Source organism: Opisthocomus hoazin, chromosome 8 (assembly GCF_030867145.1).
Source record: "Opisthocomus hoazin isolate bOpiHoa1 chromosome 8, bOpiHoa1.hap1, whole genome shotgun sequence".
Lineage (NCBI taxonomy): Eukaryota > Metazoa > Chordata > Aves > Opisthocomiformes > Opisthocomidae > Opisthocomus > Opisthocomus hoazin.
Window position 1 is genome coordinate 22,238,384 of NC_134421.1, and position 25,285 is coordinate 22,263,668.

The window sequence follows — 25,285 nt, forward strand, 5'->3', positions numbered from 1 at the left end:
AAAATCTTGCTATTTGTCAACAGATTGTATCTGCACAGGGATCTGACTTGACTGAATATAGGAGGAGTAAACAATCTGAACTCAAAGACAAAGCAATACTGCAGCTTTTCTTTTTTAATATTTTCTAAACTTGCTTTTCTGAACAGAAGGAAAATGATACACACATACTAGGCATCACTCAGCATGGAACATCATCTACTCCCTGTGATTGTATTTTGCATTACACCAAGCCTCAACTAAGATCATTGTATGTTAGGACTGTAGGTAGGTACATATTCAGAACTCGGAAACCATTTGTTTCCCAGAAATTTTATCATTTCAGTAGACTAGGCCAGCGAAGGCTGAGAGAAGGGAAGTGATAACAGACTCAAGTAAAAATGAGGAAATGACTGGATAGGAATGTAAATGATTTGCCTGTATGTCATACAAAAGTTGCAACAAAGCCTCAGATCCTCCTGAATACAGTCTACTTCTTTAAATGTGTGGCCAGCTGCCTCTCCCTTGTTCTCTTTCCTTTTGAGACAACCTACCAAAATTGGACATAGAAATCAAATGTCAAAAACAGATTTTCTGACATAATATTACAAAAAAAAAAAAAAGCATTAACATTCCCAAACTGGTACTGGAACAGTAGGAGGAAGAACCTATGACATTTTATCACTGGAAATTACATACAGGTTTCTTCCCGATTACCACTACATATCCCTGTCTAGACCGAGATGAGACAATGTGAATGTCATCCCAGTATTTGTAAGAAATGGACAGCCCATTTTCACACACCCACTCCCTTCAAGTTGCAAAACAAACCATGACAAATTACTTCTACATCTGACACAATACTGTAGGACTTGCTCCCAATGCAATAAAATTAAGTATAAAATGTTGGGAACGGAGGGCAAAAAATAGAATAATTGAGGCTTTTAAACACGGTATATCTTAAAAGTTTTGAGGTTCTTAAACCCACAGCACTTTCATATTAAGTTCAGTAGAAATTATATACATGAACACAGCATCATACTGCTTTACTGACTTCCACAAAAGGAATTATGCAAAATAAAGTAATGCAGCTAACAAGTGATAGTCTGTGCTTTACTTCATAGTAATAAACAGATAATCAGCCAATGAAATATGTCACCCTAATTTTCAATTAACAGTGGTTTAATTAAAGTCTTCCTGCGCTAAGCCAGAATAGGTATCTTCAACGTAAATGCACCACAAAACTGCCAATAGCTTTAAAGGGAAAATATATTTTCAGGTGGTTTCTTGAGGGTTATGGTGAGTGCCAGCTGATAATTCTGAAAAGTAAGGGCAGTGGACCTACCATTTCCATGAATACTTTTAAAAGTAGTTTAAATTCAAGTATAAAAAATTGTGAGTCAAACCCTGAATTAAATTCAGCCTTCCCTTGTGACCACAGATAGAAGCAATGATTATTACAAATGCAATAGCTAACCACACCAACAGTAACTAGAAATCAGTTTATTCACTAAATTTAAAATAATCTTACATTAGAGAAACCAGCCAAGGAAACATGGAGACACTGCAAGAATCGCTTCTCCTCTTCCCCTCAGTTAATCTGTTTCTTGGGCTTACAAATTCTCAACACGTGAGACTGGAGTTCTGTATGAAGCTCCTTCGCACTTATTTTCTACATGATTGCTGAACTCTTTGAAAAGCTGCAAACTCTACAAGAACACAGCTAAACAGTACTAAACCTAGGGTTCTTATTATAATATGATTATGTTTTTACAGGTTCTGTCTAATCCATGTACTGGGCACAGAGTGGTACTTACTGCTCTACTCAATGGATATGCATCCTGCACCTTATCTACGTGGTCATCTTTGGTCAGAAAGTGGGGCATGAAAGCAGGGAGACGTGGCACCCTGCCACAGGACTACGAGCCTAGAAACTGGGGATCGAGGCTGTGAAGCAAAGTGCGCAGTGTACCTGCCTAACAGGTAAACACAAACTAGGACCAGTCTGTCCATGAAGATAAGACTCCAACAGGACTGAAGACCAAAGCTAAATGTTTCACGTTTTAATTATCCTGTCTTTTCAGATGGACTAATGAGTGTGTGAGGAAGCTTATACAGTCTATACAGAGAGTGGTTGAAATGAATATCACTAAATGAAAATATGACTCTTCAACACTTCTCTGAATACCGTTAGATGAATAAGCCTCACACTGCAACTTCTAAATTTCCACTTCAAAGACTGTGTATGTCAGTCCTTGCAGATACACCATACTATTGCAAACATTTCAAAAACCACGCATTCTTCCCCCAGATCAGAAAAAAACTGACTGATGTTATCCACATCAATTCATACATTTCCAAATCCTACCCCATCTAAGATCCTACACAGAGCAGATAGGTTAAAAGTCCCACAAGAAAAAAATACTTCTGACCTAAAACAAAGGAGGAACAAGAGGGACATGTACAAAACTGAAAAAAAGTTGTTGAAATAAAGCCTAACTGTGACTATCACTTGGCTAATTCCTTGAAGCATCTTGAGAATTGAGTAGCAGATACACATCAAGATGGCATTATTTCAGAAAAGATCCTAAGAAAAGCATCAGCTCTCCTCATTTGCTGTATCATCTCCCATCCACCACAATCAGGAGGGAGACCTTCCAGAGATCTCAAGGCCATTCATATTGCCTGTGTTTGGGAAAAATAGGATGCTCTCCCCAGTTCACTGCCAGCTAATTGGGAGGGTGGAACATGGTGGAGCAGGGAAGCAGCAGAGGTTGCAAACAAGAGGAAAGGGGTTGTGAACCTCTGATTTGAAGATGGCTGAAGAGGTATAAAGCAGGAACGAACAACAGGAAAACTGAGCTCCAGTGGGCAGCTAAAGGCCACAGCAGGCAAGAATCACATGACCTAAGGTGCACAAAGATCGAAGCTACCGTAGATGGTGGGGAAAGAGGAGAAAAAAGCAGTAATTCTTCAGAGGCAACGCATCAACCTATGAATGCCTGGTTTGGGTTTTTACTTCTGAAGTGTTGGCCACCTCAGCCTGCAGTGGTCAGGCCAGAGAAGTCTGCATGGAGGCCTCTTTTTCCTCCTGACTTAGCACATAGTTGGAGCATATCCACTGAAAATTGACCTCTCCACTGTGGAAATGAAAGAGGTAGGCAGAAAATAACTGCTCTTTGCAAGCTCCGTCTAGGAGCTGAGGAGAAGACAGAGCGACTACTGAATTTTCAATATACTTCTTGCGAAGAGATTCCTACATTAGCTGCCCCAAAAGAGGAATTTCGTCACCCACGCTACAGCCCCTCATCTGAGTCACACTGCCTGTACACTACCAATAATAACAGTAACATACCATTTATTTTTAATAAGCAAAACAAAAATGTGTAGGTCATAGTAGGTGTTAAATGGCCAAATTCTCAAGCATAATTCTAATAACAAAATGTTGAAAAAATATCCACAAGCCTTACAATAGAGAAATAAGAATTCTGAGCTAATCAGTCAATGACCTGTCAGCTGTTACCGTCAGAAAATTGCCATAACCTAAGCACAGTTCTACTATCTCTTTCAGATTGGTTACTGTATTTATATTTCCCAGAAATCCTCTTTTGTAATATTTTTTGTCACAGAGTAAGCAATATTTAGCAACTGAATGCCTGAGAAGGGCAGGGAACTATAAATACTCTGTTCCAGAAAATCACAGGTTTTATTCCCAGAATGACACGCTAAGCTAACACAATAATATCCAGTTAATAAGATAATTTACAACACTCAAAAAAATCATTATCAAAGGCTCTTGCTTCCCTAGCTTACGTAAGTGCAAAGAAACATCCCAAACTATACTGGCAAACCATGCGTTTCCAAATACATTTGCAGACAAGGTATGACAACTGGTTGGATTTTGTTTTGTTTTGTTTTAAATACAATAAGAGATTTATCTTTATCCCATCTGATTTTGCCTATTTGTGAAGTAATGCAGTTCTCTTTTGAGAAGATAAATACTCAGGAAGAGGAGAGCGCTCACTTTCTGGGCAGCATGCACAGCCTGCTCTTTTAGACTTTCCGCTGCTGCACATTGCTCTGCCTTCTGCGACACGGATGAACATACTTCAAAATCTGTGTGTCCCAAATCCTGCAGATATTGGTAGAGTGGGGAATTCTGGAATAAAGTGAAAAAAGAAAAATGAGAAAAAAACAATGTTAAAAACATTCCCTGTGAATATAGCAACCACACAAGCAGCAATGAATGGATTGAGAGCCGCCATGCAGAGAAGGACTTTAGGATAGTGGTGGATGAAAAATTGGACATGAGCCACCAATGTGCACTCACAGCCCAGAAGGCCAACCGTGTCCTGGGCTGCATCAAAAGCAGCGTGGCCAGCAGGTTGAGGGAGGGGATTCTGCCCCTCTGCTCCGCTCTGCTCTGGTGTGACCCCATCTGGAGTCCTGCATCCAGCTCTGGAGCCCTCAGCATGGGAAAGACATGGACCTGTCGGAGCGGGTCCAGAGGAGGGCCAAAAAGAGGGTTGGAGCACCTCTCCTATGAGGAAAGGCTGAGAGAGTTGGGGTTGTTCAGCCTGGAGAACAGAAGGCTCCAGGGAGACCTTACTGCAGCCTTTCAGTACCTAAAGGGGGCTTATACAAAAGACAGACTTTTACCAAGGCCTGTTGAGACAGCACAAGGGGGAACGGCTTTAAACTAAAAGAGGGCCGATTTAGATTAGATATAATGAAGAATTTTTTTACAGTGAGGGTGGTGAGGCACTGGAACAGGTTGCCCAGAGAAGCTGTGGACGTCCCATCCCTAGAAACATCCAAGACAAGGTTGGACGGTGCTCTGAGCAACCTGGTCCAGTGAACGATGTTCCTGACAATGGCAGGGTGGTTGGACTAGATGATCTTTAAAGGTCCCTTTCAACCCAAACCATCCTGTGATTCCATGCAAATGGAAAAAAACAACACAGTTAATAGCAAATAAGCCAAAATTTTGCTTTAAATAGTTCCCTGAAGTTTTATCCTGACCATACCGCAAGAAGCTGCAAGAGAGTCAACATACAAAACAATGGAATGAGAAATAAGCATGCAACCAACCAACTTTTCCCAAAGCAACAGTTTTTCTAGGTTATCTGATAGATTTCTTTAGTTTATAACTTACAAGTTTTCAATAAATAAACTATATATTTGGTAATACATTTTAAAATATTCTTGTGTGACTGTGGAACACTTAGCGACTCTGTTTTCCTAAAGTTTATAAAAATTTAATAGATTACACTTTGAACCACTTCTACTGAAACAAACTTTAAAACCAGAGCATTTTTCAAACTTCAATAAATGCAGCCTCAGTGTAGCCTGATTATGTACCTACAGAGCATTTTACAGAAATGGAAAAACAAATCAGAAAAAGGCTTCTGCTCTCTCCAAGGATGGTACTAGCCCTTCTGGCAAAGGAGTATCACAGTTATTTAAAACAACAACAACAAAAACCCTCAGCTTTTTTAAACCACTGGCAAAACTACTAATTTACAAAAAGCCCTTAATGAAACTTCTGAGAGAAAGTATGGAATTCTGATTTCCAGAGAGTGAGCTTTTAAACGGTTAGATATTTATCTATACAGACATCTGAAATTTCTTGTTGTCATCTGCATCAGATACCTAGATTTACTTAACTTTTATTTTTCTGTTTACATCCACGTATATGGCAGCATCTATGACAGATTTGATGGAAAGGATATTTATGCTAACTCCAGTTCTAGTCAGGACATGTAGAGAGATTTCTTTTTTAAGAAAACCTCTCAACAATCAGTCTTACATAGCCTAGTTAGTTAGGGATTCATTTTGACCTCTGAAAAATATTACAAACATCCCACATCAGTGTGCAAAAACTAGCAAACTGCACAGGAAGAACACAAACCATTTTAAGAATTACAACGTACTATCAGTGAGACAACAGAAACACTGTGAATAAAAAGAAAAAACTTTACAGTAAATAATAACAGTTGTGGAGGTCTGCAGAAACAACCACCAACAGAACCTGGAGTACAAATTGTTACATTAACTATCATTAACTCGCTGGTGCAAGCTGCGAAAGTGGCCCACCTAGCGTGACCATGTACCAACACAGCCAAATCTCAAACGTCTGCTTGCCATACAATAAAACCTGGCAGCAATCATTCATACTAGCTGAACAAATTAACTTGTTACCTTTAGGAATTTTTTTTAATCCCATGACCAAAGTTCTATTTTGATCGCTCTTACCTATTTAAAACGTGCAAATCCATACATTTGCATGCTCTGCTTGAGTTACTCACAACAGATTCAGTGTCCAGTCATTACCTGAAACTCAAACACTGGTACCAACTCACAGGCACAGACAAACCCCTTCACCCACAGTGACAGTGACTGTGCAAAACACTAGGATAGGTTAATGACTCATTTCCTTGAGGGAATTTTTGCTATGTGACAACTCAATCCTATCTTTTTTCCAAGTACCCTTCCTCCATGGTTGAGCACTTTTTCAAAGTGTCCTTGCCCACAGCAGCAGGGTTGGAATTCGATGATCTTTAAGGTCTCTTCCAACCCAAACCATTCTAGGATTCTATGAACTGCATCTAACTCTAATTAAACAATGTGCCGTTCTGGACTGACTAGAAAGAAGGTACATTTCTCTAGAAGCAGAACATGCCACTTTACCAGAATTACTTAACTAAAATGGAAAACAAAACCTAACAGACTAGAATACTTCTCTTATTTAAGATGCTGCTATATTCCCTTAATAACTTCAGGACAAAACTCAGAATATGAATGGATATGCATACCCTTGTCTTCTCAAAACGGTTTTCACACAGAGCCAGGCTGTGCATGACCTGAACACACCCACATGAGAGGCTTTAGAGCAGCATGGAGGTTTCAGTCAGATCCAGCCAGAATTTTCCCCATTTAGATGAAGATGCATAGACACAACAGTGGGTGAACAGAGAATGTTTTATTCAAAATCTTAGTTCTGATAATCACTCCAGGCAGGACTCCAAAGAAATCCTATCTAGACTCGTGGTAGACCAGTCCATCATCTTGACCATACTTGTCCATTACCTTGATCATCCTCTTGATCCTACTTGCCACAAGCAAGGCCAGCCATCATTTGACACATGGCTGTTCTTGCACTTTATTGGTACTTACCTGCATACAGACAGCTGGCCAAATAACCCAAATATACCAAGGAGTTTTTCCATTAGTATCTCAGGGTGCACCTTGCTTTGGGGTCCATTATGAGATAATTTTCTAAAAGCTGATCATTGAAACTGGTCTAATGCTGTTCAGATTGGTTCCACTTCCTCACAAAAATGAATGAAGGCAGAGAAAGAGAGACAGAGACCGTCCACTGAAGACAGAGAGAATTACCTAAAATCCTGAATGCCACATTTAGTAAGTGAAATACTGCACAGATCTAAGAATACCCAAATCTTCCCTCTTACTGGGTATTTGGCAACATCAAAACCCTCCATCTAACTGCAATTAGTACACCTCTTACTCTACAGAAATAATAAAAAGCCACCACCTCTCCAAATGTTCATGAAACTTTAGTCCCTAGCTAGGATAAATAATTGTGTTAGTTCTCGTAATAAAGGTAGAACACTAGGTTTTACATAAATTCCTTCTGATTAACTTTTCGAAGGCTTTTACAGGGTCTCATTATGGGTAGATTTGCAATTTTTTATCACTGCTCAGAACTGGAAATCAGTTTTCTGATTATTGAGTTAGCAAATGATAATTGATTAAAATTTAACTCGAATATTTATTACATGTTCCTTCAAGCAGATAAGCGTTCTCCTCTTTCAGTTTCTCAGAATGTACTCAGGCTATGAAAATCCTCCTCTAACACACTTCTCTCACGCCACATGCTTTGTCTTTCCCATTCTTTTCTAAAGAATTCTTAGTGGAATTTAAGTGCACACTGGAAAATCTCATTTTTTATTAACTTACATGACTAACAACTATTCTGTGAGTAAAATCCTTTACTCTGTAAGTAAAACCACCACTGTTCCCCTTTCTGAATCCATTAGTAGCATGTAAGATGTGGGTAAAGAAAGCACTGAGTAAGAAGTGGGTTGAGGCCCTTGTGAAATTAGATTATTAAGAATGTTAATGAACTGATCATAAAATTCTTGTATTAAGAGTGAGGTCTCTTGTATAGCACACTCAGCTTTACATTTGCTCAAAAAATTCAAAGATTACACTCCTATTAGAAATATCACTGATGGCATACATATGTTAGCCTATGCTAACATAAAAACACACACTAGTTATTTATTTGTTATATTTCATGTCCTAGATACTGCTCAGCTTTAAACGGCACTGACAAGCCGGTCAGTTGCAAAGCTGTGTGGCCTGTACAACTCACTGGGGATGTCTCCAACAGTCTGTAGCAAATTTTTCCCATGACGTATGTAAAGCAACATCTACAAAATCCAGTAAAGGAATTTTAAAAAATTGAAGGGTAGATTTTCTGTATATGAACATTCACACAAAAGTTTCAATATTATCAAAGAATCAGAAAATTATTAATTATGCAACTACAGAATTGCAATATGATAACCATTAAAATATCCCATTCTGTATACCGCTTGTTTCAATACAAGAGACAGATGTATTATACTAACGCTTACAAAGCATTTTTCATCTTCATAAAGCTTTAAAAACAATAATTAAATCTCATAATGTGTTCGATGTCCCATAAATTATAGCTCTGAATTTCTAGCTTACATCCTTAACCAAACCTCTCACTCCTAAATGCCTCTTTCCTATAAAAAAGATCACAGATGTCCACATACTCTTGCACATGCACTTCTAACTGTGAGAAAAGTTCACTGGTTTCAGTTCATGCTGGCATTCATCATCATTGTCAGGCTCAGCTGCTTTCACCTGCAAATGCCATGATTATATTTTTTAAAAATCTGCCTCTTGGTTGGGGAAAATAAGAGGGATCTGCCTTTTTTCCTCCTAATTTTCTTTGCCTAAAACTCATGCATTCCTTTTTCTCAACAGTTCAACAACTAAAAAAAAGAGCAACTCATTTTACTTTTCTGCATATATTATAGATACTACACTTTCAGTTTAAGAAATTCAGGACATATCAGAAAGTTTATCCTTGCAAGTAGTAATAGGTTGTAATCTATAAAAAATATAATTTAGACTTGAGAAAAAGCTTTTATGTTAGAATGTGAGGTAAAGGGACGGCAAGGTTGTTTCAGTGGACAGCAAGAAAAGGAATTTTAAAATATAAAATCTCATCTTCCTGTTAATAACAGCATCATATTATTCTAGAGGGATCTATTTCCATGTATTTTTGAATCTTTACTTTCAACCACTCTCAAATTAATAATAATAAATAGAATAGTTTGTCTTACTCTTATTTGACAGTCAGGTTTGTTTATTTATTTCTAGTTGTCTCTGGTAGAATAACATGCTAATGAATAACAAAGCAGAGAAAAAAAAAATTTAATAATTCAGCTTATTGTTATGTTACCATCATACTACCAATTGTTGACAGGAAGTATTATTGAAAATAAATGAGGATACGAACACAGGGTTTTTCAGCAATATGCTGTATTTCTTTCTGAAGTTTCTTCTAAGTTTCTTCTTCTTCTATGTCCCTTTCTGAGACCACCTAGATACAAGAGACAGGCATTGTATTATAGCCAGAGCTTTTTTTTATTATGCTACTTGTCCAAAATGTGTGCTGGAAATGGAAAATAGTTCCAGGACAGACAGAAGACAAAATGCCACTATTCTTTGGTGTACTTCATACAGATCAGACTCGGAAAATCTTGTTAATAAGTGAAGCAAGGTAGTCAGAAACAGTCGATGTACTGAGTAGGAATATACTTTTTGAAAATTTTCAGAATTAGGTTTTTCTGGGGACTCCAACTGACAACAGACAAAAACCCTATCTTTCTATGACTTTTTTAATTCACTACAGTCAGTAATACTGCAAAGCCATTCTACTGTAACTAGGCATTTATACTATAGTATAGGTTTATATAAGTTTCTGTTTCCAGAATCAAGAAAGAAAATCCTTTCCTCTTCATGCAAAAATGCCTGAGCATTTTAGATCCATACTACTAAAAATTATTTCACTCACATATATATGTGTATTTACAACTCTCCTTTTTTCATTGTTGGAAGTGGTTGAGTCTCATTCTAAACCTAAGATGTATTATGCAGGATTAAAGAACAGTCCACTAAATTACTTTTGTTCTTTAACCCTTTCCCAATGCTTATTTTAATGCCACTTGCCATACAGCACTGACTTGGTTAGAAAAAAATGTCACCTAAGCTGAAGACCAAACATTGTGTTTGCAACTGTCAGCCCCCAATAAAAATAAATACAAAAAAAATCAAAACCAAGCCAAACATTAAAAGACAATCAAACACATACAACATTGCCTACTGCTACGTGACGGAAAGGCTGTTATAGTAGAGAACCCCATAGCTTCAGAAAAGTGCTTATTTTTGATAGATATCTACTCAGATACTTAGATCTATTGCAGCCCTGCAAGCATGAATACTGAACTTTAATGTGTGAGGCATTTTGTGTGTATTCTGAGAAAAACCTTTGCAATCACATATCAGATTAAGACAGTTAGTTTTCATAGTCTTGTTACAACAGCAGCTGAAAACCAAAGCCACACCCAAATTATTTCTGCTGATGCATCATGAAATGACTCAGGATTTCTCCATTAGAGACGGGGGCTTCCCACATCCAATGTTCTTTACTACGATAAAATCTACTACCGAGTAAACCCCTGCTCTAGTTTCCAACCATTGCTAATGGAGCAGATTAACCTTAAAATTACTATTTAATGCCATTGCACAAAATAAAAGGTTTAAAGCTCTCTTCTTAAAATATGGATATGTTTTTCCAAAATGCCAAAAACACTGTGGGAGCTTAAACCACCTCCAAAATAACTACAAATTATGAATTATCAGTTAAACAAAACAAAGATTAACCATTTCTACCACAGTGACAGCAAAGGCTAAGATATGCTGAACAGGTGGCTAAACTCAGAACAAAATAAACTGTACTGAAAGCTCCGCATCTTTCTCAAAACACAGATCTGAAGAAACTGAGGCAGCACTCACAGACAGCGCGATCTTTGTCTCCTGGAAGAGGGCATTCCATTTTTCCCTTCGGTACTGCTCCCATGCACCTGACAGAAGCTCGCCCGCCTCCCCGTTTCTTTCCGCTTGTCCCTCCAGGATGGCCCGAGCCGCGGACGAGAAGCAGCCGTCAGTGTAATTGCACCTGCGCCCCGGCACAGTAGCATTTTCCTGACGGCATCAGCGGATGCAGCTTGAAACTTCCCAGGACCGTGCGATTTCTCCTGACTGATGTGGCTTTCTAACTGGGGGGAGGGAGACGAGGATGACAGATTGCTAAAGGCTTTTAAAAAGATACTGCTTGAAAGAATTACTGCACCTCGATCTTATATGCAGCCATTAATAAGACTTTCCAAGCAACAGTATTTAAAAGCCTTGGTCACAGTCTCCCGGCTGGTAACCACCTCCTCCTCTGCTCCGGCTGACAAAGAGCCAGGCGCTGACAGGGCTAATATTAGATAGTGACTTCAAGGCAGTGAAAGTGTCATTTAAATTTCCTGTTCTGTTTTCACCGCCACAGGAGCGCGGACCTTGGCTTCTCCAGCACTACTGCATCATCTGATTAAGGAGGAGGCTCCGAGAAGTACTTTGAAGCCATTAATCTCTTACCATTCCCAGATATTTTCTGATGCACAATATATATGTAGTTCTGCATGCATCTACGTGTCTTGAAGAGTTAGGGAAGTTTTATAGCCTGTGTATAGCTCTGTATCACTGGATCTGTGACATGGGAAAGCTCTTTCCTTTGCATTTTCTGCAGGTAGTTGCACATTACTGCCATCGTGGAAAAGTCTTTGAAAGAATATTATGTACTAGACGAAGCCCTGAAACTTTTTGGCAGCTCTGGATTATTTACCCGTTTAAAAGGAGACCTGCGAATGCTGGTGAAGAGCTGAGCAGGACCTTTCTGACAAGGACAGAGATGAAAAATACCTGAAAAACTGAAAGTAAAGGCGGTAAATGTTACCTTCCCTGAGGACAGCGTAACAGGCCAGCTAGACTCTGTAGCTGAAGCTTTGGGTGGGAAGACACTGATCATGCAGGACATCGGACTAGGCTGACACAGGAAAACTGGTTTGGTTTATACCAGTTACTAACAACTCACAGATTTTTACCCTTCATTTACATTCAAAACTAAATTAATGCATCTGACTGGTAAACCAGCGAAGTGTTTCTGAAACATTTTGGAAACCTCTTTAAAACACCAGCTTCAAAGAATTAACTTGTTTATCCATTACAAGTCATGTTAATTCTGACTCCTAATGACAACACACTATAAGCTAACATCTTTAGTGAAGTGAAAATCATCCAAGAAACAAGAGATGGTCACATTACAAAGAGTAAAAGAAAAGTATGGCGAGTCACTTCTTTTACTCAAGTGTCTTAACCAAGTTGATTCATGACTGGAAGTTGTGAAAGCAGTACTGCAATATTAACCCTCCTTTAAACATGACCCCAGAGTAATTAATACACAGGAGGATTAAAAAGTTTTTGGACCAATAGACCTCATAATTTACTATGGATCATGTACTTCTGTCTTCAAATTTTCTCTTAAAAATAATAAAGGCAATATGGGTTCACACACCATACGGCCCATTGAATACTTCGCTCTATCTGTTCAGATACAACATTAGTGTTATACAAAAATGCCCGAAGAGTTTACTTGGCTTCCACAACAACCAGACTGTTCTTTACACAGCTTTAAACTTGCGGTTTCTGTTATTTTCTCCCTGGTATCACCTGCCTCCCAGTCATGTGATGAAAAGCAGCACAGCCTGTGCTCTCCTTCCTCTTACTGGACTGCTGAAAAGCAACATATCCAAAATAATCCACCTGTCACTAGTCCAGGTGCCTCTACAGGACACTGCAATTTGCAGCAGAGAGATCTCTCCAGGCTGCAGTTACACAGTCAATTTAATCCGACACTACCAGCGGGTGCAGATGAAAGCTGCAGTACCATTTTATAACACTAATGGTAATATTTATGCAGCCAAATGGTGAGATGGAACAAGGAACTGATCTGATTGTAAAAAAAAAAAAAAAAAAAAATCCATCTCTTTTTTTTCTTTCTTAGCCACGTTAGTTTATAGCCAAATCAGGCTCCTGAGCCATCCTACAGCACCACCCACAAATCCAGGTGCCAGCACAAGGAAGAGGATGGGAATAAGCAGGAAAACGAGAATGAAGCCCCATCACCTCTTCTGGGAACAGCCCACACTTCAGGCAGACAAAGCACAGACTCAGAACCAGCTCATCAGAATGACAGGAGAACTGTGGATCTAAAACTGGCTTTATTTCATGCATGTGTATAAAATGAGAGTACTATATCTCTAGTCCACTCACTAGTTGGTGAGAAAAAATCCACTGAGGTAGAATTAATTACTGACACTACCACTGAAGTTGTATGAATATCCTTTTTCAGCTTCTTCTTCCTTATTTATAACGTTTGAGACATTATTTTTTAGAATACATTTATAAGCCTGATGCTTGACAAAAATCCCATTACTTTGCAAGTCCTAAAGTTTGCAGGTTTCTGAACGAATGTGACTTAAAATCTTCATCACAAAAAAAAGTTTCTGAGGTCAGGTTTCCTGGGGTTTTCATTTGTTTTTGTTTCATTTTTCAAACAAAATAATTCTAGAACAGCTCAGTTTGGGTGGAGAAAGCATTTGTGAAAACAAACGTCACTGAATGTTTTGATAAAAGCTACATTTGGTTTAAGAGGGTTCAGATGAGGATTTGAATATCTCAATTTAGTGATGCACCAGTATTCTAAGTGAAGAAATACCATATTTTAGACATGTTTTACTATTGTAGGCATGCAGAGAATACCTAAGCTAAAGGATGTTCTGGATATAGTTGTATTATGCTGGGCAACAGTAGTGCCTCTTGCTGGAATCTCTCTTAAATCTTACAGAAATCTGTATATCAGAACGTTCTACGTAGGCATCCTCATGCCCCCCAGCACCAGCGGCATCTTGGCTTGTACCCTAAATATGCAGTGAGAGTTGTCTTTCAGAACCTGACATTTGAACACATCATGATGTTACCCAGTATTTCCCAAGCGCTTTTGTCCCACGCCCCTCCTAGACGGACTCCACCATTCCTGCCTCCTCACCCCAGGCCAGACCCAGTGCCATGTAGCTGCCAGCTCTGCCGAGCCCTGGTGCTTCCTTTCTCTCTCAGGATGGCATCCTGTCCGTAAAGCAGTTCTCCACTGTTTTCAGGACTCCTTTTTCACATTAGCTTCTTCCACTACAGCAAGAAGACAAAGAACGCAGACGATGTCTCTCCAAACTCTGGAAACGGTAATTCCATTTCTGTGCGTATTTTCCCCCAACGATGGGAAGATGGCTGCTTGAGCAAGGGCTGGCAGTGACATGAGAGCACTTGTTAGACATTCAAAATCTTTGTCCCGAGATTGTGGGTTCCAGTTCCAGGTCCAGTAGAGCTGTGTTCAATATTTTACATAGATACAAACTTTTGAATTTGGACATGAGATGTTCAACTTTCTTTGCGCTCATCCCCAGCTTGTTTTCTTTTCAGATACAGATTAGTATGGATTCTGAGATTTGATGCACATAGGTGAGCCAAAGAAATTCTCATTTTGTTCATTTGCTATTACTCTTCCATTTTCAGAAAACAAAACTTGAAGTCGGAAAAGATCACATACACAATACAAACTGCATTTTTCAGTCTGGGATATCTAACGGGACAAGCAATAAATCCCAGATTTAAACCTCTCTAGTCATACTAATGATCAGATCCTCTCAATCTAGAATAAAAGATTAGATTCAACTGTGACACTATCATCATAACACTCAGCCAGCCTTTAATGGAGCTGTTTTTTAACGTGTATTTCCGTTAGTGCTGAAATAGCTAGTGAATACCAACATGAAGTAAACAATACGGACAGAACTGGTTGTAGGAATGGCACAAGACTCATGACCTAATTAAAACAATGTCTCAAGTGAGAAAAGCTTTCTTTCCTAATTAAAACTAAAAAAAATAGAGATATTTTTGGCAATTAAATTAATTCAGTACTATATTTTACATAATTCTACATGCAAATTTTTGTATTTCAAACATTGTGTGTGAAAAGCCCTTAAAAATCTAAGGTGGTGGCAGTTTGACACTGCGGATATGTCAAAGTCTCATTTTCTTGGTGCAATCTGGTGAAAAATCTTGCATGGATTAACTTTCTTCTGCAAACGCAGCACTAGAATGAAAACAAACAATGATCAGCTCCAGTCCTTCCATGAGAACCATATAGCTGACACAGTCCGGAAGACCTTCTGAGATTAGGTTCCAACAATCATATGAGTGAACCTGAAGGAAGGAGCATCTCACACATAAGCAAAGGCTGAGAGAGCTGGGACTGTTCAGCCTGGAGAAGAGAAAGCTTGGAGGGATATCCTCAATGTATGTAAATACATGAAGGAGGGGTGCAAAGAGGAAGGAACCAGGCTCTTTTCAGTGGTGCCCAGTGACAGCACCAGAGGCAATGGGGCACAAACTGAAACACAGGAGGTTCCCTCTGAACATGAGGAAACACTTTTTTACTGTGAGGGTCACAGAGCACTGGCACAGGTTGCCCAGAGAGGTTGTGGAGTCTCACACCTTGGAGATGTTCAAAAGCCATCTGGACATGGTCCTGGGCAATCAGCTTTAGATGGCCCTCCTTGAGCAGTGGCGTTGGACCAGATACCTCCAGAGGTCCCTTCCAGCCTCAGCCCTTCTGTGATTCTGTGAGCATAGATTTAATATCTACCAAATGTAAAAACCAAACTTGCACAAGCTCATTGAAATACAGGACAAATGACTTAGCTGGAAGCAGAAATCGGCAGCTGAAAATGCACTTAAAGAGCAGTGTTCGGATCACCTTCATCCCAGTGTTCTGAAGGAATGGGCACAGGAGATCAAAGATCCAGCAGAAAGGATTTTTCATAAAACTATAACCTTAGAAGTAGAAAAAAGCAAACACGGTGCCTGTACTTACAAGGAGAAAAAAGCTATCAGGAATACGACAGGCCTATGAATCTGATCAAAAGCCAGCATGCTACCGAGAATAATTATTCTTTCTTGCAAAATGCAAAGACATCAAAGAAAGTAAGATGATCACCAAAAAAGGTATCACATGCGTTCACCAGAGGTAGATTGTGCCAAACTCACTTGACACCTTTCTCTGACGAGACAGCTAATTTTTCTAGATAAAGGAAATGCAGGAAGTTTATAGGGACTTTTCATGCTGTGACATATGGGGTAGGGACTTTTGATACTGTGCCATATCAGTTAAGATGAAAAAGACGGGAAAGGAACCAAATATGTAGATGGCAGAGACACCAGTGGGTTATGTTGAACGGAAAGCTATCAGATCAGAAGAAGGTTACTAATGGGGTTTTTAAAGAATGAGTGTTTGGTCAAAGCTTTTGAATTTTCCTTAATTACTGTTACACCAAAAGAGCATGCAAATGAAATTTCCCAGTAACGCCAAGTAACATCTTATATGCAGAAAAGGACTGAAAGATCATACAAAAAGAACGGGATGACCTTGAGTAGGTACTGATAATGGCATGCAATTTAACAGTATGCAACAGCAAGACCTTACACTGGGGAACTAATAAAACCAAATTCTCCAATAATGTGGAAGCTGTTGATAAAAATGAGGACAGACACAAGTGGTTACCCCATCACATAACAACCGAGTCAAAGAGCATGAAGACTTCAAAAAATTGTTTATAGGCCTAGCATGCAAGCAACAAAGTATTCCCAGTAGAAGCAAGCGAAGATAGCTGTACAAGACCCCAGCAAGAACGCCAAGTAGCGCACTACAAGCTCAGGTAAAGAAAAATGAACTCAGACTGAAGTAGATGTAAAAAGCCAAAGCAAACCAAACTACCAAACCAAAAATGAAGAACAGGAAAGTCTCTTTTGTAAAACAAAGTTAAAATATATTGGATTATTCAGCTCAGCAAAATCCTTAGCCAGGATAAGACTGTTTTCTATTAACACATTAGGAGAGGTAAATTCCAGAGAAATATAAGAACTACGTAAGCTAATGGACAACATTAGCAGAAGTACGAGTAGGTATAAAGTGGCCATGAATAAATTCCAAGACAGAAATTAGATGGCAGTTATTAACTATCAAAGCGATGAGGTTCTGACACGGTCCTCCCACTAGAATAATGATGTAAAAATTTAGCCAGTTTGAAGAAGAAGCTTCTTTAATTTATACACTAAAAAAAAGAAAAAGAAAACAAGAAGCAGATGTCACTGTCCAAACCAAATAAATACTAACACAGTTCCAGTCTCATGTCAAAATACACGAAGCACTGTAGTTTTCCAGAGGACTCTGGGATACAGTAGCTTGCATAGTGAGTTCATCTAATCAGAAACTATTGCAGCACAGTGCACACTACACTGTATCTACAGCATTCTGTCTTCTAGCCCATTTTGGGTTGTAAAAAACTCATCTTCAGTAACTTAACATCAAATTTCCTCTATTCTATCTCATGATTTTCCTTAATAAAATAAGCAAGGCAGTAATAATGTCATTCATCATTTCTCCATATTTTTCTACAATTTGCTCTACAGTGCAACAATTTTTAATTTGACACATTGCTAGCACACAAACCCATGCCAAGCATATCATGGGCACCTCTGTGTCTCTTGTGTTCTGTCCCCTCTCCCCCCTGTATTTGTAGCATTTTAATTACAAGAACAACTGGTTGTAAAGTAGAACAAATGCAAGAACTGAAGTGCTGAGGACCATGCAGTCAGTGACTGAAAATCGCTGGCTGCTGTAGGAATTCATTTATAAACTGGATAGAATACGGCAGCACTTACTGGGTAGAGTAGAACGACCATCATTCATTATTATTCAATCACAATGATCTGCAATGGCTCCTGAACTTCTGAGTGGAAAATACTGCTCTCCCAGAGCAGTGATGCCATGTTTGTGCTTCCCTTCCTTCAGACATACATTAATGTAAAAGATACTTTGATAGAGAGAAAAATGATAGGTCCTTGGAAGCTCATAAATATCCATCAACAATCCATCATCTGTTTGATGCTGCAAAATTTGTAATGCAGACACCTGTCATTGATATATTCAGGGCTTGTTGGACAGAGCTATGACCTGAAAAATGTGCAGAAGGTAACACTGGCCATAACTGCGATGTGGAACAGGTGAAATACAACCTGTTCTGCTTCTCCTCCCTCTCCTACCCATTCTGTTGGGCATAAAAAACATGAAGGACCAATTCTTTCCTGATTATGCATTTGTTAGCACACCACTGCTGCTTATAATACTCACCAGTATCTTGTTCACAAGAGCTCCAAAAGCACAGAGAAAACAGCTGCTCACAGTAACCGAGGTCTAAATGCTGAAGGCCACCTTGCAACAGTGACCGCTGAAGAATAACATGGGAAGTGACCTACTGAGGTGCAGAAAAAATGTAGCTGCTTCCCAAAAAACCACAGATAATTAAGGTGGAGAGTTTGGGGTCCAAGTGAGAAATTAAAACAGTAATTAAAAAATGAAGACATTGCAGCATTAGGTATCTTCATGCTTTTTCACTCCTTCCTAATTCCCACCTCTGGCTCATCTGCGTGGAGGATGTGCACAATTCTCTGTGGAGCCTTCATTCTACAATAGCAGGAACAGTCCTGAACATCTCTGAAGATAATTTTTGCAGGTATTGCAAGATACCTGTTGTTATCAGCAGGTATGTCACCCAGCTCTGCACCCCAACCAGTCAACCAACCAAAAAACCCTGACTTTTCCTTACTGTTGCTGATCTGATGTTGTAGTTGTATCCTAATATATGAAAGATACATTACTATGTCACCCAGAATACCTGTGTGTGTATATATATACATATACATATGTATATATCCACACGATAGAGTAATACATCAAAGAGCCTTTACTACTAACAGAAATGCACTCCCAAAACCCAAAGAAAATAGTAAGTGCATACGCACACACAGGCAGATCTATTACTCCCTATGCAGCAGAACTTTTTCAATCAGAAAGGTAAATGCTGCATGAACTGAAGAACTGTGGAACTGTAAAACGAGTATCACTGTTACTGGAGAAGGAAATGCAGAGGGCAGGCACTATACCCGTGAAATAAATGCTCACCATGGATTTATGTCATTAAAGGATGTGATTTCACATAGCAGCAATATAAATATCAGACTTTATTGATAGGATTCAAGGTTGATTGTGGTTAAACACAAAAAAAGCGTTCCTTACGCTTTTTGCATCCTGGTAAAACCAGAAGCCTTATTAGTATTATAATACCACGTCATTTTAAAGACAGTACTTCTCTATAACCACTTTCTCTGTCCACCTGCAAAACCAGGTGTGCCCTCCACGGCCGTGCAATTTACATCCGCCTGCTGCAAACCACCTGCTCCTGTCCCTGCACCGCCGCGGCAGAGGTGTTTAACGGTTGTTTTAAACAAGGCCGACGCGGTACAGCAGCCCCGCCACGCAGCCGCCAGGGGTTTGTGCCAGCCTGTCCGTAACACAGGCCCCGGGAAGGGCAGGGAGTTCCGGTACTTCCTGCGCAGAGCAGCGCGTGCCGAAACGCACCTTTCACGTGAGTTTTACGGGCTCGGCAGGAGGATCTGTCAGCTACACGGCGGGTTTGCCGCCCCTGCCCCGACCCCGCAGCCCAGCGAAGCCTCGCACACGGGCATCGCTCCCTGCGCCGGCAGTCCCGGGGCCGAGCCCCCCCTCCCCCCGCCTCAGCCCCGAGGGGCTCTGGAGGGCCGGCGGCTCGGGGCAGACACGGGCCTCCCGCTGCGGCGCCGGCAGCCCGAAACGCGGGGGCGAGGCCGCCCGGCAGCCGCCGCACAAAGGATCGCCCCGTCCCCCCCCCCGGCCCGGCTCCCTCTCTCGGCAGCGGTCCCGCCCTCGGCCGGCGCGGAGGGGCGCGGGACGGGACACGCCACGCCGCCCCGCCCCGCCCGCCGCCGGCTGCCCGCCGCAGGCGCTGCCCCCGGCCGGGCCCCGCGCCCGCCTCACGCCGAGCCATCACCTCGGGCCGCCCGGCGCACGCCGCCCCCGGGGGCCGCGGCGCGACGCCCCGGCGAGGGGCGGAGAGAGACGGGCCCAGCCCGCCCCGGGTCGCCCCCGCGCCCACCTCAAACACCACTTCTTCGTCAAACTCCGGTGTCATCCTTCTCCGCCATGCCACCCCCTGCGGGCACTCTGGGAAACGGAGTCCGCCGCGCCGCCGGCGGCCCCTCCCCTCCCCGCCCTGCCGGGCCCTGCCTGGCGCCGGGGGGAACTACAGCTCCCAGAAGGCACGGCGAGAGCCCGCTTCCGGGCGCCTCGTGGGAGGTGCCGGTTGGTGGGCGGGGAGAGGGGCGGGGCTGGGCCGGGGCGTGGTGCGGGCCCGGCAGGGGGCGCTGCCGACGGTGGGGGGGCTGGCGGCAGGCGCTGCCGGCGCTCACTCTGCCGCGAGCCGCGGGGCGTTATGCGGCGGCGGGCGGGGGCGGCGGGCGCTGGTGCCGGGAGGCGGCGCGGGGGAACAATGGGCGCCTTCTCCGCGGCCCTCAGGGGGGCCGTGGCGTGAGGGACGAGCGGCGGGACGGCGCGGCGCCTGGGGAGCACCATGAGCTCCGCCGGTGAGTGGCCGGGGAAAGTTCGGGCGAGCGGCGGTCCCCTTCCGCCCGGCCGGCGGAGCGGGTCGCTTGGCGCGGGGCTGAGCCGCTGGCGGCGGGTGGAGCTGCCGGGGGGCTCCGCCGGGCGGCCGGCAGGGAAGCCAGCGCCGGGCTTGGCGTGGCCGCTCCGACTGACTTGGCGGAGCTGCGGAAGTTTGTCAGCGGCTGGGCTCCGGCCCCGCTCCCGGGGCGGACCGGCCCCGCTCCGGCTCGTACGGGCTGAGCTCCGGCCCCGCTCCCGGGGCGTCGCTGCCTGGGTCCGGCTCGCCCGGGCTGGAGCCCTCGGGCAGCGGCGGACGTGCTGCAGAGCTTTCTCCCCTAGCCTGGCCAGCTGCTGGTTTGAACTGGGCGAGTTGGGCGCTCTCCTCTCTCTTTCCTGGCCCCTTTGCCTTGACCGCTGCCGGCCTTGCGGCTCGAGGAGCTGCGGGGGAAGTGCGCGGTGTGGCGCTCCCGGGTGCGAGGGAGCCGCTCCCGGTGTGGCTCGGCCGCTTGGCTGGGCGGTGCTGGGCTGTCAGCGCTTCTGCGCACCCGGCTCTTGGGTCGGTGGGTTCCTTTCTTAGCCCGCGTGAAGATGTTTTCTGCGTTGAAAAGGTGTCACGCGTGAGTTACGGTGCGTTGGGTGGAAACACAACGAATTGCAGCGCAAACCTGCCGCGGCCAAGTGCTTGCTGTGAGGGCTGGGGAGGGGGGAGGCTGTGCTAAAGAAAAAGCAGTACACAGACATCAAGCAAAAGCATCAGCCTAACTCTCAGTGTTTTCCTCTCAAAGATGTCAAATTCTTATAAAGTCCAGTTAATTAAGTTGTCTGGGCTCTCTTAGTTAATCAGGATTTACTGGAAAATAAAAAAGCTATTTAATGCATCCTTCCACTCCATTTAATGTCTTTCCAACTTTAATATATACGATAGAACTGATTTTGCATAGATCTGGAAAAACATGTAAGGAAGCAGGATATCGTCTCTGCTGAACAGCTGCGTTGTGTGTTCACGTTTGGCAGTGCCGCTGGTAGCACGACTCACCGCTGCTCTTTGCAAAGTGCAACAGCTGTGCAAATAGAAGAGGGGTGTTAGGGGGTGCTCAAGAGCTTACAGCTGGGCTGTGAAAATAAAATTTGATACGGTACTGTGTTTCAGAAAGTTGGGTAGATTTTCAGCACTGAACAGTGATTTCAGGACTTTTAGAGCTGAGGTCGTGTGACCGTTGTTCTAGTTTATGTTGCGATGGTGTTTGTGGGGAAGGCAGGGAGGAAGGGAATCTGGTGAACAAAGTCACTTAGGAGGCAAAGGAGAGAGGGATGCTGAGGAGTATCAGTAAGATGAAAGTCGGAGAGTTTCATGGAAAATGTGAATTTTTGTGAGGGATTTGAAGGGAAAGGTGTAAAAAGAGTCCTGGCGGGCAGGAAGAGGGAAGCTGAGGGCTATGTGAAGGCTACTGAAGAGGGATTTTGTGTGTGATGGATTATGTGAGTATAAAAAAATATATGGGAAACAGGATTGGAGATTCACGATCCTGCTGACAGTGTCATGACAACTTTTGGCATTTCAGTTAAGGAACTCATAGGCAGGGTATGAAGAGACTGAGGACTTTCAGAAGACATCGATCTCTTTGCATTGCTGCAGAACTTAGCTCCTGAAATATAGAAGTGCTTTATAAAGCTGTTGCTCAAATAAAAACTTACCAACTCCGAATTTCAGTCCTGTGATCTATTGGATCTATTTTCTACACTGAAATTGTTTAGATTGTGAATTCAGCTATTACTCTGGTTTGTGCTACGTAAGCTAGCTTTCTGGTAATACAGATTGGTAATGCAGCTTTTCAATAAAAATGTTATCCTGTGCAAAGACTACAGATGGAGTTTTAAATGCCTAGAAATCCTTCTGCTCTTCCTTGAGTTTAACTTGAAGGGCTTGACTGTCTCTCTCTTGTGTCCTCTTTTAATGTATCTTTAGAACAAAGCAACCTTGTACAGCATCATCAGTATGGGTTTAATATTTTGAAGTAGGATTTGCAGATGTCACCGACTTCAGCTCGATATGCAGGGCCCTCTGAAAGAGATACTGTGCTACTTGAGGGAGCTGTGGTAGGGCCAGAAATGCCGAACACAGCTTCAGCCCATAGACAGACATTGCGAGAGGTCCAACATTGATAACCCAGCCTTAACTCCACTCCAGCTTGCCTTTTGCCCTTTGTACATAATGCAGTGCATTTTCAGTTTGGTGCTATATATCTTTTCTAGTTCCTCTACAAAATTGTTTCAGTTACATCTTGGTCCAGAGCTGGATGCGATTCAGTGATAGGTGCAGGAGTTCTGCCATAGCTGTTGCTTACATGTGTAAAAATGTACATGTTAATTTGGACTTGTGAGAACTAAGCAACTATAGCACTTATTTTAAATATTTCTAGATAATTTAAAAATTATCTTATTATAGTGATCAACCTGTTTGTTGGTTTCAACTTTCATTTATAGCTGTTCTTTCATTGCTTTCTCGTGTACTGCATATTCTTTGTACACAATGCTGATGAACACGCATTTACTCATTTTCTGCCTGGAACTATTGTGCTGTCTTCAAGTATGTGCTTTGCCTTTAAAAGGGAATAACAAAAGCTCAGAGTTATGAGTTTGACATTTATTATTTCTTGCTGAAGAAACAGTCCTTGCATGTGAGTCTGTACAGCTTATTTAATGTGGGCAGAATGTATAAGTTAGACTTGAAACCTGATTTGACAACAGCAATGAGAGTAGTGTGTTTTAATGTCAAAAATGTAATTCAAAGGGGTAAAAAAACATAGCAGGAACAGAATAAACAAAATCAACATGACTTTTCCAATCAAATTTCATTGCTTTCAAGGATTGAAAAGATGAGACCTACAGGGTTGAATGTCCCTTTAACCCTCTCATATGTCAAGTCTCGTTACAGTTGCTTGGCTCTCCACAGACGATTTTAAAAGGTTGCTTATTCATCTCTTGTCCTTACCCTAAAGTTATGTCCAACTTTTCTGTTTTATTTCAACAAGTCATTGAACAACTTGAGATTTTAAAAATTAATATTTTCCTTTTGCAGTTTATTTAGGATGTTTTCTAAAACCATACTGGCTTGGAAACCATTGTTTTCCCCCTGTATTTTAAGAACTACATGTGTTATCTTCCGGGATGTCATGACTCATTCATTTTTTTGTTTTCTTTTGAGCATTGTGACACCTGAGAAAATCAGCGCTTCTGCGTAATGAGAAAATAAATACACATTTGTAGGAAATAAATTAATGAGATCAGAATACTTTTTCGAGGGGTTTACCTAATAAAACTTTCTTTCTGTAACTGAAAGCAAAATAATTGAACTGAAAAGCCTTGTTGTGAGTCATTAGAATTGAAGTTGCTGGTGAACGGGAGTTTTAAAATACTTTATCTGTTTCTCTGTCCAGTTTAGTAACTGCCATTGCAATAATCTCTGACTGTATCGCAAACATTTAGCAGTAATTATCTCTCTCCCTACATGCCTTTTAAAAGCCACATCAGCTTTCTTGGTTTGTGTCTGAGAATTGTAGTATTTTATGCTGAAAGTGGTCCCAGGAACAGTAAATTGTCTGTTGGAGCGAGCTCCTCCTTCATGTAAGAAAGAACAGCACATAGATCCCTTGGTAGATACCTTCTGGGCATCATATTATTTTCATATATAGCCTACAGATGTGCTTTCCTAACTCTGAGAATACAGTTTGCATATGTAAACAATGTGCTATGAGAAAGCCAGTACGTACATCTGCAGTAGGCCAGCTGCTAAGCGGTAACTGTTCCAAGTCATTTCCTTTCCTTTTCCTAGTACATGTGAAATAAATTTCAGCTTGTAGGTGAAAAGAAATAAACTATTTCGCGTACTGTGTGGTAAGATAAGAGTGTACATATTGCCAGGTTCTAGAGAGTAGCTGTTTTTTGAAAATTCACACCTTGGCTTATCCCACAGTGACTTGGTTGTGTACCCATACCTTAAGTTTAGGTCCAGCTGCTGTCAAAATTTTGTCACACTGATGAATTGTTTTACTGTCTTCCTACTGTTTTATGGTTCAAAAAGGATATTGGTTTAGGGTGCGTTTCAGGATTCTGCCACGGGCTTACCTCTTGGTGGCTGGAGGCATTCCCGTAGGGGACCCTGAGTGCCAGGAGAGAGGCCTCTGTTCATGTGGAGCATTGCAAGGAGAGGAATATCAGCTTATGTTTGCACAACAGCGTCCAGAACCGTTTGTCCCTGTTTCTTGGACAGATACAGGTGAACATAACTTGTTGTTTTGCTGGTCCCAAGTGTAGAGGTTGTTAACGTAATCTCGAACGTATGGGTATAAAGATAATCCTGGGAAAATGGTCATTTAGCAATAGTAGGGTTTATTGTAGAACAGGTAGTGCTATTTGATTTTTTTTTTTTTTTTTTTCCTTAGTTCCACTTCATATATCTTCTTTTCTCCCTGTGCTGGGCAGGCGAGATAA

At 41.9% G+C, this 25,285-nt stretch overlaps 2 protein-coding genes across 10 annotated transcripts in view; one reads left to right on the forward strand and one right to left on the reverse strand.

Annotated features, from left to right (window-relative positions):
• Positions 1 to 20,391, reverse strand: part of VEZT (vezatin, adherens junctions transmembrane protein) — a 71,072-nt gene extending 50,681 nt beyond the window's left edge. For 4 of the 8 annotated variants that reach the window (XM_075429517.1, XM_075429514.1, XM_075429523.1 and 1 more), the window contains exons 1-4: positions 20,289 to 20,350; positions 9,553 to 9,640; positions 8,375 to 8,432; positions 4,001 to 4,135 (exon numbers count right to left, since the gene is read on the reverse strand). In XM_075429517.1, the coding sequence (XP_075285632.1) occupies positions 4,001 to 4,135; positions 8,375 to 8,413 (174 nt within the window). In that variant the 5' untranslated portion in view covers positions 8,414 to 8,432; positions 9,553 to 9,640; positions 20,289 to 20,350. Of the gene's footprint in view, positions 1 to 4,000; positions 4,136 to 8,374; positions 8,433 to 9,552; positions 9,641 to 11,115; positions 11,188 to 20,288 lie in introns of those variants that run through there. The other 4 variants (XM_075429515.1, XM_075429516.1, XM_075429518.1 and 1 more) reach the window with 4 other exon arrangements.
• A 298-nt stretch (positions 20,392 to 20,689) lies between these two features.
• The window catches only part of FGD6 (FYVE, RhoGEF and PH domain containing 6), a 74,158-nt gene continuing 69,562 nt past the window's right edge, over positions 20,690 to 25,285 (forward strand). For both annotated transcript variants that reach the window (XM_075428766.1, XM_075428767.1), the window contains exon 1: positions 20,690 to 20,775. In XM_075428766.1, the coding sequence (XP_075284881.1) occupies positions 20,763 to 20,775 (13 nt within the window). In that variant the 5' untranslated portion in view covers positions 20,690 to 20,762. The remainder of the gene's footprint in view (positions 20,776 to 25,285) is intronic.